The 16,156-nt window shown below is 37.1% G+C and overlaps 1 protein-coding gene across 4 annotated transcripts in view; it reads right to left on the bottom strand.

Annotated features, from left to right (window-relative positions):
* The window catches only part of LOC306886696 (ral GTPase-activating protein subunit alpha-2-like), a 175,581-nt gene that overhangs the window by 24,627 nt on the left and 134,798 nt on the right, over positions 1-16,156 (bottom strand). For all 4 annotated transcript variants that reach the window (XM_079444010.1, XM_079444012.1, XM_079444009.1 and 1 more), the window contains exons 37-38: positions 15,049-15,207; positions 14,210-14,337 (exon numbers count right to left, since the gene is read on the bottom strand). In XM_079444010.1, coding sequence (XP_079300136.1) covers positions 14,210-14,337; positions 15,049-15,207 — 287 coding nt within the window. The remainder of the gene's footprint in view (positions 1-14,209; positions 14,338-15,048; positions 15,208-16,156) is intronic.

Raw genomic sequence — 16,156 nt, 5'->3', positions numbered from 1 at the left:
AACCCACACACGGCTCATCAATGCGAACGCGTTCATTGTGCACACGGGCGACAAACAAAAAGCGGAGCGACATCCATTTGGATAACCTGAGAGGGCTAACAGCTTTCTCCCAGAGTTGGCAGCCTGAGGAGGGAGGAGAAGAAAGTTCATTAATTAAACAGGGCTTGGGCAGACAGATGGAACCGCTAGCTGGATGCTAATTACTCTGAGAAGACGAGCAGGTTTAACACTCGTCCTCCCCTCCTCCGCCATCAATCACAATTAGCACGGCTCCGAAACGTCCATCCTGCTTGGCGGACCAACAAGAGACGGAGATAAAAAGAAACAGAGGCAGGAACTATGCTCAGCTACAGCACTTCATGTCCGTTTAGAGATTTTTCCTTGGGTATGGACGGGAGGGTCATGCGCGACAAACTTACCAGACCAACATTTCTAGTGACCGAATACACGTTACAGTCAACCAATATCTACACTGGCTGAGAGTCTCTGGCTCAAGAACGTAAGCTCTTGGAGTCTAACATTTAGATTTGATTTGAAATCAAGTTGCATTTAAGTATGAGAGAAATGTATTTACCATTCAAAAGTTGATCAGTATGTATTTTAAAGGGGTCCTATTATGCTTTTTCACTTTCAGTTTTAGTCAGTGTGTATGTTTGGGCATAAAACGATCTACAAAACTACAAATATCAAAGTCCACTTCAAAGGGAGATATTTAGTAAAAAAAAAATCCCTTTTTAAGAACTACAACGAACGGCTCGCTTGGACTACAAAGTTGTTTTGCTGTATTTGTGACATCACAAATTTTAAATCCCGCCTATGGAAATTTGAATGGTTGGGGGCCGAGGAGCACTGCACGTTTCAAAATCAAATCCCGGTGCGGGTGGTTTTTATATCACTGTATTTCTGATGGAAACCAACTGTTTTCAGAAAATTTTGGATGTCATTTTCATTTCATCTTGCATATAATGTCTGATAAAACATCAGACGTTTGTAAACCTCTATCGCTCCTGCTCCAACAGCGCCTCCTGCTGGCAGAGAATTAAATTGCATATATATGTGCGGCCACAAATAGTGTAAATCTGTGGGACTATGGTATAAATAAATTCAACTGTATAACAGTTTCAGTGCAATTCATGTTATAATGTTAGAATTAAAGAACAATAAACATAATATATATTACCGTTGCACTTAACTGTAAAAAGTCAATGCAGTTATTTTTAAGCTGTTGTTGACATCCCATCTAAAACGTGATTTAGCCAAAAAAAAACAAGAACAATAACATTACCACTTTAATATGTCTTGCAATATCCATGCGTGATCCTCTTGTTCAATGTTCTCGAGGTCTGAATAGATATGGCAATATTGACGAACTTGCTGTTCTGGCAAGGGGCGGGGCAATACTGAAACACCGTCTAAGCTGCTTACCAATCACCACGCACTGGAACAGCTAACCAATCACAACACATTTCGTTTGTCAGAAGGCGGGCCTTCATCAAACCCAGAACTAATCGAGCCGTTTGTGTCAGGCTGGGGAGAAAGGTATTGTAATAATGTAAATTATGTGAAAAATAATTCGATTTTTGAACCACCAAGCATGAGAGCATGTTCTAGTACACCCCCAAAACAAAATCAAGACTTTGTAAAAGAGCATAATAGGACCCTTTTAATGTTTTTGAAAGAAGTCTCTATTTATTTTATCAAAAAACAGTAAAAATGGCAAATATTGTGAATTATTTTTACAATTAAAAATTTCTGTTTTCTCTTTGCATATATTTTATTTCTGTCATCAAAGCTGAATTGTCAGCATCGTTACCCCCAGTCTTCATTGTCACATGATCCTTCAGAAATCATCCTAATATTTAATTAATATACATTTAATTTAATTAATTAATATGCTGATATGTTTCTCAAGAAACACGTATTATTATTAGCGTTGAAAAACCTTACTTTTTTTCACAATGCTTTAATAATTATAAAGTTCAAAAGAACAGCATTTAATTAATATAGAAATAATTTGTAACTGTGTATTGTTACTTTTGATCAATTTCATGAATCCTTGCTGAATAAAAATATTAATTTCTGTTAAAATATTATAATATTAATTTTATTTATTAATAGTAAAAATATACTTATTTATTTATTTTTACTATATAGAGTGGTAAAACCATCAATGTCCTGTGTATTGGGTGGACATTGTGAGTAGGGGACAGACAGGTAAATATATAAATATTCCATCTAAACAAGAACAGGTAATCAGCCATAACAGACAATTTCACTGTGTACATGAAAACACGATGTGTTTGTAGAGCATTTGATGTTAAAATCAAATCTACACCCTTGCTTGGAGGCAATCGTTTCCCCATTGTTTCACATTTAATACAGTTGTCTCCCATGTGCACAAAATAAACAACAACAACACAGCAGAAAACACTATGGCAGAGTGCAAAAACACAAGCTGGCAGGTGCCAACAGGAGCCGCTCTCACGCTTACAGGCGCTTTAGTAACGTCACTCCTGAGGGAGCATTAATAAAGGAGCAAGCTCTGCGTAACTCTACCTCTCACACACACGCTGGGGGATCCCACCCTGATCTGGCAATGGCTCCTCCATTCACAATAGTGGCAGAACATAGACAGATGTCAAGCATGAATGCCTAATGGAGTGCTAGTGATTTTTTTTTTTTGTGGGAGGAGATGGAGGTTCAAGTTTAAATGTAGATTGTCAAATTCAATCACATTGGCGCAGACGTTCTGTGATGTAAAAAATGGCTGAGCAACAAACACCCAGTAGCTGCAACAACTAAGCTCATTTTTAAATGATATACTGTCCTTACTAAAGCAACCATTGGTATTCCTATAGCGTATGGAGACAATTTTGATGTAAAGTAGTATACGGTTTAAAAAAAAAAAATCTTGATTGGAACCTCTCCATTCCACAAAAAGTTCTTTACATTGGAAAAAGATTTTTAAAATGTTCTGCACTAAGAAAAAAAGAAAAAAGAAAGGTTCTTTGGAGAACTAAAATCTTTCTTCACTCTTAAAAATGAAGTTTCTAAATTGCCATTTATGGTTCCATGAAGAATATTTAACAACCATTGAATGTTTGTATTGGAACTTTTCGCTAAAATGTTCTTTGGGAAACCAAAACTGGTTCTTGCTACGAAAGCCCCTTACTTGGAACCTTTATTTTTAAGAGTCCAGAACACCCCGCCAACCACTCAAGAATTATTTTTGCATGAGCAAGCACCATAAAATTGTCTTTAGAAATTGTAAAAAATTAAGAAAGAAATTCATTCCCATACTCTCATCCTCTTTACAAGCATTAAAATTGTGCTTAGAGAGCAGCAAAACAGAAGGAAAAGGGGAATATCATCAAGTGAGTATTTCATCTCAGGTTGATAAAGTATGAAGAAGTTTGACCCAGTAGCATGCTGTACTCGTATCGAATTAGACACGGCTCGATGACCCAGGAGTCTTCCTGCTCCCTGCGGAAATTTGATTAAAAAAGCTATTGAGGATTCCGAGCATGATGATGATGTGCAGAAAAGAAAGCCCAGGCAGAGCCAAGGCTGGATAAACATGAAGTACATGAGATTCATGCACACACCTATTATATCTGCCACCTGTTTTTGTCCTATTTTGTTGTTCTGTCACGGAGTTGTTTACTGACCTGTGTTTAAGTCCTGGCTTTACCATAACAGAAAATCCCCCACGGGCATTTGTGTGTGTGTGTCACTATTCTTTGTTCCAGGCATCACAAGCAGCAGGAGGGGTAGAGAGAGAGAGAGAGAAGAGTAATGCTATGAGTCATTCAGTGTTAGAGAGAGAGAGAGGGTGGGTGGCTGGGTGGGAGAATACTTGAGTATTTCATATAAAGAGGCAGCAGTGAGACGCCATATGCCATATGGGAAAAACTGACTTTCCACTCATGGCTGGGCTTGACAGGCCTGAGGATGGGAGCCTCCCTTGAATGTGTGTGTGTGTTAGTTACAAGTTACTGAACACTGTGCAGTATATACTGCCAACTATTTGTGAAACTGTAAGTATTATTTCACACAGTAGAAAGCTACAACATGTACACACACACACACACACACACACACACACACACACACACACAGTGAAAAAGCAATTGAAAAGAAAGAAAATTCAATGCAACTTGATCCATTCAGACTTTTAGGTTCTTTCAACTATTGTCTCAAAAACTGTCCCAAATTACTCTATACAAATAGATACAAATATTCACCATATATAAAATGCCTTATTAAGCCAGTACATTTTTCATATTATATATATATATATATATATATATATATATATATATATATATATATATATATATATATATATATATATATATTACAGTAAAATTACTGAACCTAAACATAGGAGCCTTATAAAAATGATATAGCCTATATAATGACAACAATGACAAAGCAAGAACAACAGAAACAGCAACAAAAAAAGGTTCAACAAACGCCACTAAACTGCAAAACAATAATCCTATAATAGTAACAGTGTAATTTATTAATGCTGGGAACTCATAACCTTTAACATTTCAGCAATATTGTTCAATTTAAAATTCTTTGTTCAGACAGCTGTTTAAGTAGTTAAGACAGCATTCTGATGGTATAACATTGGTTTTTATGTATTCACATTTCTTGTAAGTAATTCACAGCTCTTGTCAAAAGTCAAAAGGTCCCATAAACTGAAAAATATGTAGTTCCTTTTTTTTCCACATTGCATGTTTAATTTAGAACATGTTGTTCAATTGGAAATCTTTAAATTAACATTTGTATTGAATTGTTTCATTTCTGCACTACTAGCGTCACTACAATGAATAGGAAACTTGAATAACTGAGCAATGAGGAAAGCGCCACAACCTCTGAACACCTTAGTTTTGGTTCTCTGTGAAGGCATGTATTTTTTATCTGACATTTTAATCATATTTACCATTTGGCAGTGTCAAATAATAAGCCAAGAAATCACCCATCAAATCAGAAATGGAACGCAATAACAAGTGCAGTATGGAAGAATGCTATTCAAAACATAGTCCTGAACGTGTGCAGGTCTGGACAAGAAGAGATGGACAGAGAGAGACAGGGTGGGAGAGTGAGTTGGCGTAACTCGGTGATCTGAACACACTGGACGATGTCAGGGCCTCCAGTAACAGCTGGCGAGTTGGGAGACCCACGTTAGCAGACAGGGGAGGGGACTCTTCAGTGTTCTCCATACAGCCATTTGGAGAAACTGCTGCACCATTATTTGAATGCTGTTATCTACTATTATATTATGTTGGTCTATTTTTGCAGTATCATTAATTTCATGGCCTCAAACATCATGCAAAAACAGTTAATGGGGTCACTGGGACAGCCTCTTCCAGTTTTACTAAATGGTTCTTAGCCAGAATAATCTGCAACGTGTCGACAGTCAAATGTCAGACTCTGCATTACAATACAAGAGAGGAAGTAGGCTCAACCCTGACATGCATTTTAATATAGCGCATGGATCTTGTGATTTAATAAGCAACTAATATGAACACAGTCAGATCTGTTCTATATGGCCGGATGGCCACAATGACAACCAGACAATCACATTCATAATCTTCATTCTAAATCGCTGATACTTGTTTTACGGTCTATATGAGACCACATCCTCAACTCACCCTCAAATATCCATCACGGGTGCTAAAAGCTGAATCGTGCATGACTGACGGCGGGCAGGAACAGATTATGGCTATTGATTGGTGCCTAAAGATGGATCTGAGCCTGGAGGAGAGAGGGAGTCACTCCATTGATTCTTCTTCAGCAGGGGAGGCAGCACAGAGACTGAAGGTCAGTGAATCTCTGCTTCACTTCTTAAAGGCCACTGGTCTGCCATCGCAAACCCCACGTGGACTGAAGCATGTCAACTTCACACAGAGACTGACAGAAAGAGAGTGAAGAGACAGTGACACACTGACCTTAGACCAAGGAAGGGCTCAGTGGTAAAAGAGTTAAACCAGCTGGCCACTTGTCAACTCTACATAACTCAATGATGATACGGGATGTCACGCATATGGACAGCTGATAGAAGCGGTCTTTGACCTGCATTGCAACAGGACATCTTGCAAGTCAACGCAAAGCTGGCTGAATTAGGAAAAACAGCACAGCGCAAACATAAACCATTATCATGGACAGCATCTGAAGACCTGTTCACACCCAGACAAACATTCGGTGTGACAATTCATGCACTAAACTATTTCATTTGAATGAACGGCTGCCAATGCTGTTAAGTGACTGACAGGAACATTTACATGCCATCAGTGCGATCTAAACTGTTCTAATCTCTTTTGTATCGCACTGATTCAGCACTTAATTTCCTACCTAGAGCTGCTGCTGTTACTTTAAATCATGACTTGGTGTTGCTCACAAACAGTGGCTGGATTCAAGTGCAGTTTACAAAAAACAAAAACAATTATAAATAACTAAATACATAAAAAACAAATGTTCTTAGGAACTTTTTTTTGGTAAAAAGAAACAACAGGCTTGGTGTATTTTCTTTTTTTTTAAATTTGTTTGCAGAACAGACCATAATGTAGTAAGACAAAACATGGGAAGACGACATGACACAATAAATACAAAATAGACATAAAAAAACAAACAAAGAAACTAACTTTACATGCGAATATGTCCTGAGATGTGGGTGGTGATGCTTGGTGTGACAGTTCTTTCTGAAGACTCGCTGATCAACTCACAGCTCAAAGGACTTCAGATTACTATAATAATCTTTTATCTCTTTTAATTACTACAATAATTTAAGACTTCATTATTAAGTTGGAGTTAATCTTTTTTTAAGAGGTAAAATTCGTATTAAAATTTGTATAAAATTCGCCTTGGCTTGCTGTTGCATAACACCAAAACGTCACAGGGAGTTGTAAATGTTCAGTAGCTATCAAACATGGTCATATGCACCAACTCCCTTCATTTTTAGTCATAATGTAAATTATGTAAATAGTTAAACGGATAATGTAAATGATGTAAAAAAAAAATCAGCTGGCTTGAGTTTAGCGTATTTAAGTTTGACATGGCTTGTCACTATTCACTTGCATTACATGGACGAGAGCGAGGGGGACGTATTTTTTAATCTCCTTTTGTGGTGTGAAAAAGAAAGGTCATACGGCATTAGAACAACACCGGGGTGAGTAAATAATGACTGAACTCTCATTTGTGTGTGAACAATCCCTTCAAGAGAGCCCAATCTGCTCCTGAGCAATATCAACACGAGTGAGAACATTAAGGAACAAAAGGCTCATGTATCAGCTGAAGATGAATTTTCTTCATTTATTGATCTTGTAATATATTCCAAGTTTCCCTGCGCAGGGCTTCAGCATGACCCACTTCAAACTCGCAGCAGCTGATGAATCAATAATCACGACACATTATGCGCAATGTGAAAGGTGTCAGCAGGAGCGGGGACTCTCCATTCAAGCTAAGTCCTTTGGAAAAGCATAATCCCAGAACCGAGTGGGATAGAGATCCATAGATTATAGCTCCAAACATTCACCTGCATACACGGACAATAGAAGGCAAGGGTGTGGGACAGCGCAGGGCACAGGGGTGTATTGCAGTGCCCCATGCCAAGCGCTGGTGGTCATTTCACCAAAACCCATCCAATTAAAGCTGAATGATGGTGTAGCCCGCTGGAGGCCCCTCCATCTCTGCGGCAGGGCCAGAGAGAGACACCTGCTTTTATCAGCCTGTGCTGGGAGCACGAGGACTCGCTTTGAAGAAATATTCAACTAATTACGCTGGAGCACCAAGCACAACAAGCAGGAAGATTGCAGGGACCCCGACCATTGTGAAGCAGAAAACTCCAGAGAAGATTTCATCTCTGCACGAAAACAGACATCTCTCAGACTGTGAAGCAAGGTCATTGTTCTGACGGGGAGCGACAGACTGTTAGAGAGAGAAGAAAGAGGACTACATTCACACTGCAGCGTTTTTTCCCCCTGATGTGTGATGCAGATCTGTTTTTGGATGAGAGTGTAAACGAATATTGACCATTCCATTCTGAGCCACTTTCACATGTGGGAATAAACCGGAAATGCATCATACTTTTCATAATGTAACTTCAGTGTGAACAGCTAGGATGAAAGTAGAGATCGACCGATATATCGATATTTAAGCATTTTTCCATAATCGGATATCGGTTTTGTAATATCGGATTCACCGATAAACACAGACATCTTGTGGGTGTTTTGAGAATTGCGCGCAGGATCGTAATTGCAGCGCATCTGAGGGGAGACGAGACAACAACAACAACGGCGTGCAGGTACTTGATTTGCTGTAGTTAGTAAACTATTTAATATTACAGTCATTAATGCACAAATTAGATGTATTACATAAATGCCTGATATGTAGTTTAGGCAACTTGGCTCTAAGAAATATGATAAATAAGATACTCTGTCAAGCCCTGTCCCTATAAAGATATAACTTTGCTTGAAATAACACAGCCATGAATTAGCGCATGGTGGAAATAAAAGCGCTGAATTTAATTCTCTCTCTGTGGTCTATTAGTCTCGTGAAGTCGGAGTCACGTAGATAATCTGTCAAGTCCTCTCCCAATAAAGACGTAACTTTGCATGAATTAAATAATACAGCCATGAATGATTGCATGTTGGAAATAAAAGCATTGAATTTAATTCTCTCTCTGTTGTCTATATGCTCATCATTAGTCTCGTGAAGCCGCTTTCATATTGCAGTTCACTCAGCGGTTGATGCTCAAGAAATGCTCAGCACGGCCACCGCATGTAACTTTTAACAAGATTCACTTTTTTGAAGCACCCTAAATTGTATTAACACTTACTATATAACCATTATTTCGTTTATAAACATCTAAATTGATACAACTCTATGGAAATTCTCTGCAATCGATCACAGTTTGAGTAGCCTATAGTTCTGTGTAAATGCATAGATAAACCGCGCAGTCAGCAGCATAATTTAGAGCATGCCAGTTCAGAAATGCAATAAAATACAATGCTTGTTATATTCCAATATTCCAGAGAATATTATTCTGTGAATTAACATTATCCAGTGAATTATTCTTCACTCTTTATCCTATTAAACAGCTTATAAACCTACTAAAACTGTAGTTAAAAATTAAGTTGATATGACTCCTGTCCTTTATTTATTTTCTCCATTTGAAAACATTAAAATGTTGTTTATTGTTGTAATACGAAGATTAAATTTAACATGACGGGGCTCTAGACTGCGACCAAAATGGTCATTTTATGAGAGTTCAAATTTGACGTGGTCCCATTTGTACGAGTGCATGGTCAACTAAATTTGTTATCTTTGCTGTTTACCTCACGTTACGCTATGGAGGCTTTCTTTAAAAAAAAAAAAAATATGAATATGTATTTGTTTCCTCAGAGTTTGCTAAACATTCTGTAATATACTAGGTATATAGTACAGCATGTGGTGTGTCCTGTGCCATGCCTCGTCTTATTCGTTTTTGTTAATAAATGTTATGTAAGCTAGTTTGTCATTGTAACGTACTGTTTTATTGTTGTTGTGCTTTTTAATTAAGAATAACAATGAATCCATCTTTTGTTTTAGTCTTAAAAAGTGAAAGGTGTATAGATATAAGCAAAACAGACAATTATCTTTTCTTGTAAAATGTGACACCAAGATCGCAAATTTGAAAGTGAAAGCAAAATTTAAATCACAAATAATACCGATGAAAAAGAACGAGTTGAATGTTGAACACTTTCATTACCATATAACTATAAACTATGATAAAAGTTAATTAGCATGCATTGATTAATCAAATGCTGTATCAAAAACAAATTGCAACCAAATTATGTGCTCGTGCGACCAACTGAGGAAGTTAGTAGCAAAAGTGAGATCAGTGGGAAGAATGAGTCTAGAGCCCTGCATGAAAGACTGCTAATTCTCAAAACATTTTTTAAGATGACTGAAAGGAGGAAAAACCAAAGTGAAGTATGGACTTACTTCACACAGTCATTTATTTAATTTATAACAGTAAATAAATATTGGTTCTGCATATCGGTTATCGGGCACATAAACATGCAAATAATTGTTATCGGTTATAAAAAAAAAAAAATATCGGTCGATCACTAGATGAAAGCGAAGCGATTTTCGGTCATGCTTTACATATATAGCCTGACATATATAGTCCAAGGCTGCTCTAGACATCCTGAAATAACTTAAGACAATGCGTTGAGGAGCATGATGAAACTGAAGTGGCAACAGATCTTTCCTTTTTTCCTTTTCCTTTTAGTAAGAGAAAATGTAGGGCAGGAGTTGGTTCAATCCATCGGTTGTTGATTTGATTCTGAGATGTGGGAGGCCTGTCTAAATGAGAGTTTGCAGTCGAATGTAAGAAAGGGGAGGGGTTTAAGCAAACTAAATGATTGGAGGAGCCAGGCATACATCACAAGATAGAAGTCTGCCGCAATTTTATTGTTAGCTAAAACAAAATCTAATAAAAAAATTAATTGAAATGAATCAGAAAAAATAAAGATTACATGGAAAACCTAAACTAAATGGAAACAGAAATGTTGCCTTTGCAACTAACTGAAATAAAAGCTGAAATACTAAAATTGTGAAATGAAATAAACCCAAAATTGAAATTTAAAATATATAAAGCTATTTTACTAAAAACAAAGAGCACCAAAATTTACAAAAGCACATTACAAAATTTCTAAAAATTTAATTGCAATGAAAACTGAAAATATAAAAAGAAAAGCTAATTCAAAATATGAATAGTAAATAATTAATACTAAATTAACACTGGTCTGTCAATATCACCAGAAGATCGAGTTATGACATGTTGATTAAAAATATATATGCAGTACCTCCGCGTAGGGCACCAAGTCCCGGGGGGACACCATCCCAGTTGCTCAAAAAAAATAAAACATAAAAGTGACGCGCCATTCCCGCATCTGCGACTGCTCGCACCTCATGTTTGCGGCTGAATGCAAATTATCATAATTGATGGACAACTATGTTGAGGTTAATAACGTGTTTTAATGTCGGTAATAATTTCACCACCACCAATGCATCTAATATCCTTTCCATGTTCCCTTACGAAAGTTAGCCATGGTTTTAACGAAAAAAAAAAACATGGTTCTTGTAGCCATGGTAACCACAAATTAACCATGGTTTTGTTACTTCAAATAATAATATACAAAGAAGTATTAAGATAATATTTTTTTGTGGCTATAAAAACAGACCTAAGCCAACAACAGCCTTTAAAATGATTAAAAATGCATTATATAAAAACAATAAAGCAACCCTGCTGAAAAAACAAAACAAAACAATAGAATCATCACAGAAAATTCTAATACCATCACAAATGAATCACAATTGCCATTACAAACCATCAACTTTTAACCATTAAAAAATGTTTTTTTTTGTAGTGTGTTTTGGGACATATTCCATTAGGATTTATTGGTTTTAACAAGCCACCAATAAAAGGTGACCAATTACCAACAGGGTCATTACAGTTTCCATTAAAAACCAATACAAGTCCCATTATAACCAGTAAAACCATTACAAATTTTGTGATGGTGTCCATTGTTTTAGTTTTTTTTTTCAACATTACATGTTAGAAATGCCGGTAAAGGGCGCCAAAGGCCTGGTAATTGCTGCTGTTACAATTACAGGACGATCACATCCTTGTTTAATAGGCTATTGACCAAACATTTCATTCAAATATCCACTTAATCTTTCATTTTTTCCCACCTTTTTGCTATAGATGACACAACCTCTATAAATTCTTCAACAAAAAACATGTGAACATCACAACCCTTACAAAAATTAACCATAGTTTTCGCAGTAAAACTGCTTAATTTTCTTTTGTGTGATTTCCGAATGCTTGAGACCATAAAATCAATCAGACAACTGGATGACTGCCATAGGTAACTGTCTAGAGCTACAACTGTAAATAATACAATTAAATGACAATTGATTTACTTTTATGTTTTATCAAAGTTCTATTTTGACCCCTATGGTAGGTGTTTTTTTTTAACTTCCATAATATTTGAGGGAGGGGGCACAACAATAAAATCCTGCTTCGGGCACCCATTTGGCCAGCAGCGCCCTGTATAAATGCATGGTTTACTACCAATAGGGTTTATAACGTTAATAAGATTACTGCATTTAAAAACTAGATGAGGTGAATTTTCTTTTAGTGATGACTTGAAAATACTGCCCTGTCTCTGTACCCTCATAATTAATCACTGTTGTTTTACACATGTGGGTCAATATAGGAGCACCGCCTGTTCAGGTCAGTGTCTGACATGGGACAAACTTCATATGTCACAACCTCAAACCAACAACAACATGATTTGGAATCAGGCCTGTGTTGTGAACTTGGACAAAGAGATGGGATGAGCAATGGAAAGACAAACAGAGGACGAGTGAGCGAGAGAAACACACAGTGTAAGAGGTGACTGTCGAGCAGATGTTCCTGTGACGGACAGATAAGAGACAGTGGTGTAGAAGCAGCCCCCAAAAGCAGATCAATTATTCATAGAGACAGATCAAGTCATTGCAGGAAGCTGTGAAAGCAGAATATCCTTAATGGCCTTTCACACCCTATTCACAAGAGACAATTAACCGTCACACACACACCCACTCACAATAATGATCACACTGATGCAATATCACTGCAGACAGGAAAGAGCAGAATTAAAAATCAGACATGATGCGGCAATATCTACTTATGATCTGTTCCTCATAGCGCTACAGGTGTTAAATAAACGTCACACGCAGTGCTATAGGAATACCTGACTGGTCAAAACGGACCGCTAATCTGAAAAATTAATGTCAATCGTTTTTCTCACTTGCCCACACTACCATTCATAGTTTTGGTATCTGTATGATTAATGTTTTATAATTACCTAATTTGTTACAAATGATTCCTATTTCAAATAAATGCTGTTCTTTTGAACTTTCATTTTAGCAAATCTATTTTTCTATTTACCCTGGAAATAAATAAATAAATAAAAAGTATTGCTGTTTTCACAAACATTCAGCAGCACAATTGTTTTCAAACTGATAAAAAGAATAAATGTTTATCAGCATATTAGAATGATTTCTGAAGGATCATGTGACTCTGATGGCTGGAGTAATTCAGCTTTGATCACAGCAATAAATTACTTTTTAAAGTATATTCCCATAGAAAAATTGTATTATAAAATGTAATAATATTTCACAATATTGCGATTTTTACTGTATTTCTGATCAAATACATGGTGCACAGAAGAGACTTCTTTCAAAGAAATAAAAAATTAAATGATCACTCAGCACTTCTCGGATAGCAAAATTATTTCCTGTTAAATCAACATATTGTAACTATATTTTTATTTATTTGAAAAGCATACATTCAGCTGATCATTATTCTAAAGTAATGACCTTTTACGTTAGTGTTCCTTTTAGATATTATTTTGTGAAAATTACCAAATTACTTTTTTTAGCATATTGGAGTTTTTCTAAGCAAGATACTCAATCATTGGAGAAGGGAAGAAATTCTACATGCAGATAGAAAGGTTATGAGACAAACAAGCCATGGCATAAGCATAGCAATTGGTTCCCAGCCAATGAATTATTGAAAATTAATGGACACTCGAAGTGTATGGCTTCCACAGTTCAACTTGGGAATTGATTTGTAATAATTCATCATCCGGAGACAATTATTACTTGTATAACAGACACAGCGAGTCTGTTTCAGTCTTCTCCCTAGTTCAGCAGAAAAATATGCACTATCCAGGCATTTCTAGGGCCATTCCAGTGCACTCAATCTTTTGCTCCCTAAAAACTCCCACTATACACCATAAAAACCATTTACTTACCCAGAAAAGATGCCATGTCTTTGCCAGAAATGGATGAGCTGTACTTTTAACAGCAATAACAAAGAACACCACACAATGCCAAAAACATAATCGCTTGTGCTGCGTTATACAGCAATGGTGTCTCTAAACGCTATAGCTACATATTAACAAACAACCTCATTAATCGTATCACATATCATAGAGATATCAGTGTCAATTTTCATGTTCACTAGAAAGATAGGGAACAACAGAGTGGAATGAGACACACTCAGAGTGTGTTCTACCTACAAGTACAAAACTAGTGTCAAATCACATACAGAACGTTGTGATCTCACAGATAACTGGTTACCAACCGTAAAGTTGAAGGATACAAACTCTGGTAAAGTGGCAGTCGAGACTTCACAGCCCTGCTGGCATTGATGCATGTGGCCCGCACCAGACTCGGCAACAGCGTTCCAGTCACTATCGCCCCGTCGAACAGAGGCCCAAAGAAAGGAACCTGCTTGAGACAGAGCAAATAATGAAGAAATACTGTTTTAAGTTTTAAATGCAAAATCAATTTACAGGAATTCTCGACCCCATGTTGCATGTGATATGTGTACACCACAAACAGACTGGGAAAAAAATCAATGTGCGGGACAGATAGCGGATGGATAACGCATCACTTCCTTTTGCCAAGGCTTGTGTTTCTTGAGTGGATGAAATGAGAGTTATTTGAGTGGAACAGCAGATAACAGTGACACGGCTGAGGGAATTTCACTAATTGCAGCTGGTGACATGCTGCAGGAACCATACATCCGACAGCATCCAGGCCAGTCAACGCACACAGCAGTCAAGTCTCGTAGAGGTGACATGTTTGCGAGAAATTACAAATGATACACTCTCGGTTTCTCTGGGGATCTAGTGGCAGACGCAGGAGGAGGAAGATGAAAGGCAGCTTGACCGCGATGAGAGTGGCGTGCCGACAGTGCAGTAATGGACTTCCAGCATTAGTGCTTTCAGAGAACAGACAGGAAGAGATACCATCCAGCCCTTCCAGCCACAATCTACATCTCCTGACAATCAGCTAAACATCGCACATCCTGACCAAGATCTTAAGACGCCTCGGGAGAGGCATTTCACGCAATATATGAAAATCTGGTAAGTTATGGTGGACGGCTGTGGTTTTTAATGTAACGTAATGTCATTATCTTCACCACGAGGGACGTACCTGGGTTTTTTTCATGATCTGAACAAAGAACATGTGGTTCTTCATCGGGGAGATGATGATGAGGACATCTCCGAAGTCGGTGGGAATGATTCCTCGTCTGTAATCCCGTGTGTGCTCTGACCACACGATGTGCACTTCATCGTTTCCCAAGTGACGAAGCTATGACCAACAAGAGGCAAAAGCATCAATAAATCTGACATGCAAACCAATAAAATACTGTCAACATTAGTCAGAAACATCATGAGGGCTGCACATCAGGGAAAAAACAATCACAGATAATCGTTTTCACTGGGCATATGTATTGAAAAACAAATTCTTAGAAAGACATTGCAAAAAAAACTATGTTTTCTTCATGATCAACAATTCCAGAAAGAAATAAAAGACTGTACATTTATTTTAGTACATAACAGCTGAAATTATTTTGGGAATTTTCAATCTGAAGTCAAACGAGCTACAGAAATTGGGTTCATTATGTTTCAATCATTTAAACAAATTGACTTTAGCCAGAAAATTGGAGTTTAATTTTACATAAAAATATACATACATTTGTAGGAAATGCATTTTTCGGAAGCTAATTTTTTCGCAGAGAGTCTGATTAATATGTAGTTCTAATGTTGAAGCACCAGCAATCTTTTGCAATAATTTGTTTAATGTTGTACACGAGGAAAACTGTATATCAGAGCAGTGGGCTCAGAGATGTGCTACTACTAGCAGTCAATCCTGTAAAGGCTTTTATATTCAGACAGGAGACGCTGAAACAATAACCAGTGGAAACTGGTTCTAGTATGAGTCAGTTCTGATTCAGATATCTAGAGAGCAGGGAGCATTCTGGAAATGACAGGCAGAATGATTAATGCTGATAATCTTGCAATAATCCTGAAATTTTCAAATATCAAACAGTTAATCATCAACATTGAATTGAACTACACGTTGTTTCAGTAGCAATGTGGTTTTGAAATAACACTGCACTTATGAACACTACTTTTAGGTATTATATGGAGGAAAGATTAACAGAAAATGCTCAGTTAACAGTCAGTTCCCTTCAGAGGTTCATTCATATGAAGTCATTCATGCAAATCCGAGAAGTTTTGTGTGTCACGAATCATGT

The sequence above is a fragment of the Barbus barbus genome (assembly GCF_936440315.1).
Source record: "Barbus barbus genome assembly, chromosome: 20".
Classification (NCBI taxonomy): Eukaryota; Metazoa; Chordata; class Actinopteri; order Cypriniformes; family Cyprinidae; genus Barbus; species Barbus barbus.
The sequence above is the reverse complement of the archived record's forward strand: the minus strand, read 5'-3'. Positions and strand labels throughout refer to the sequence as shown.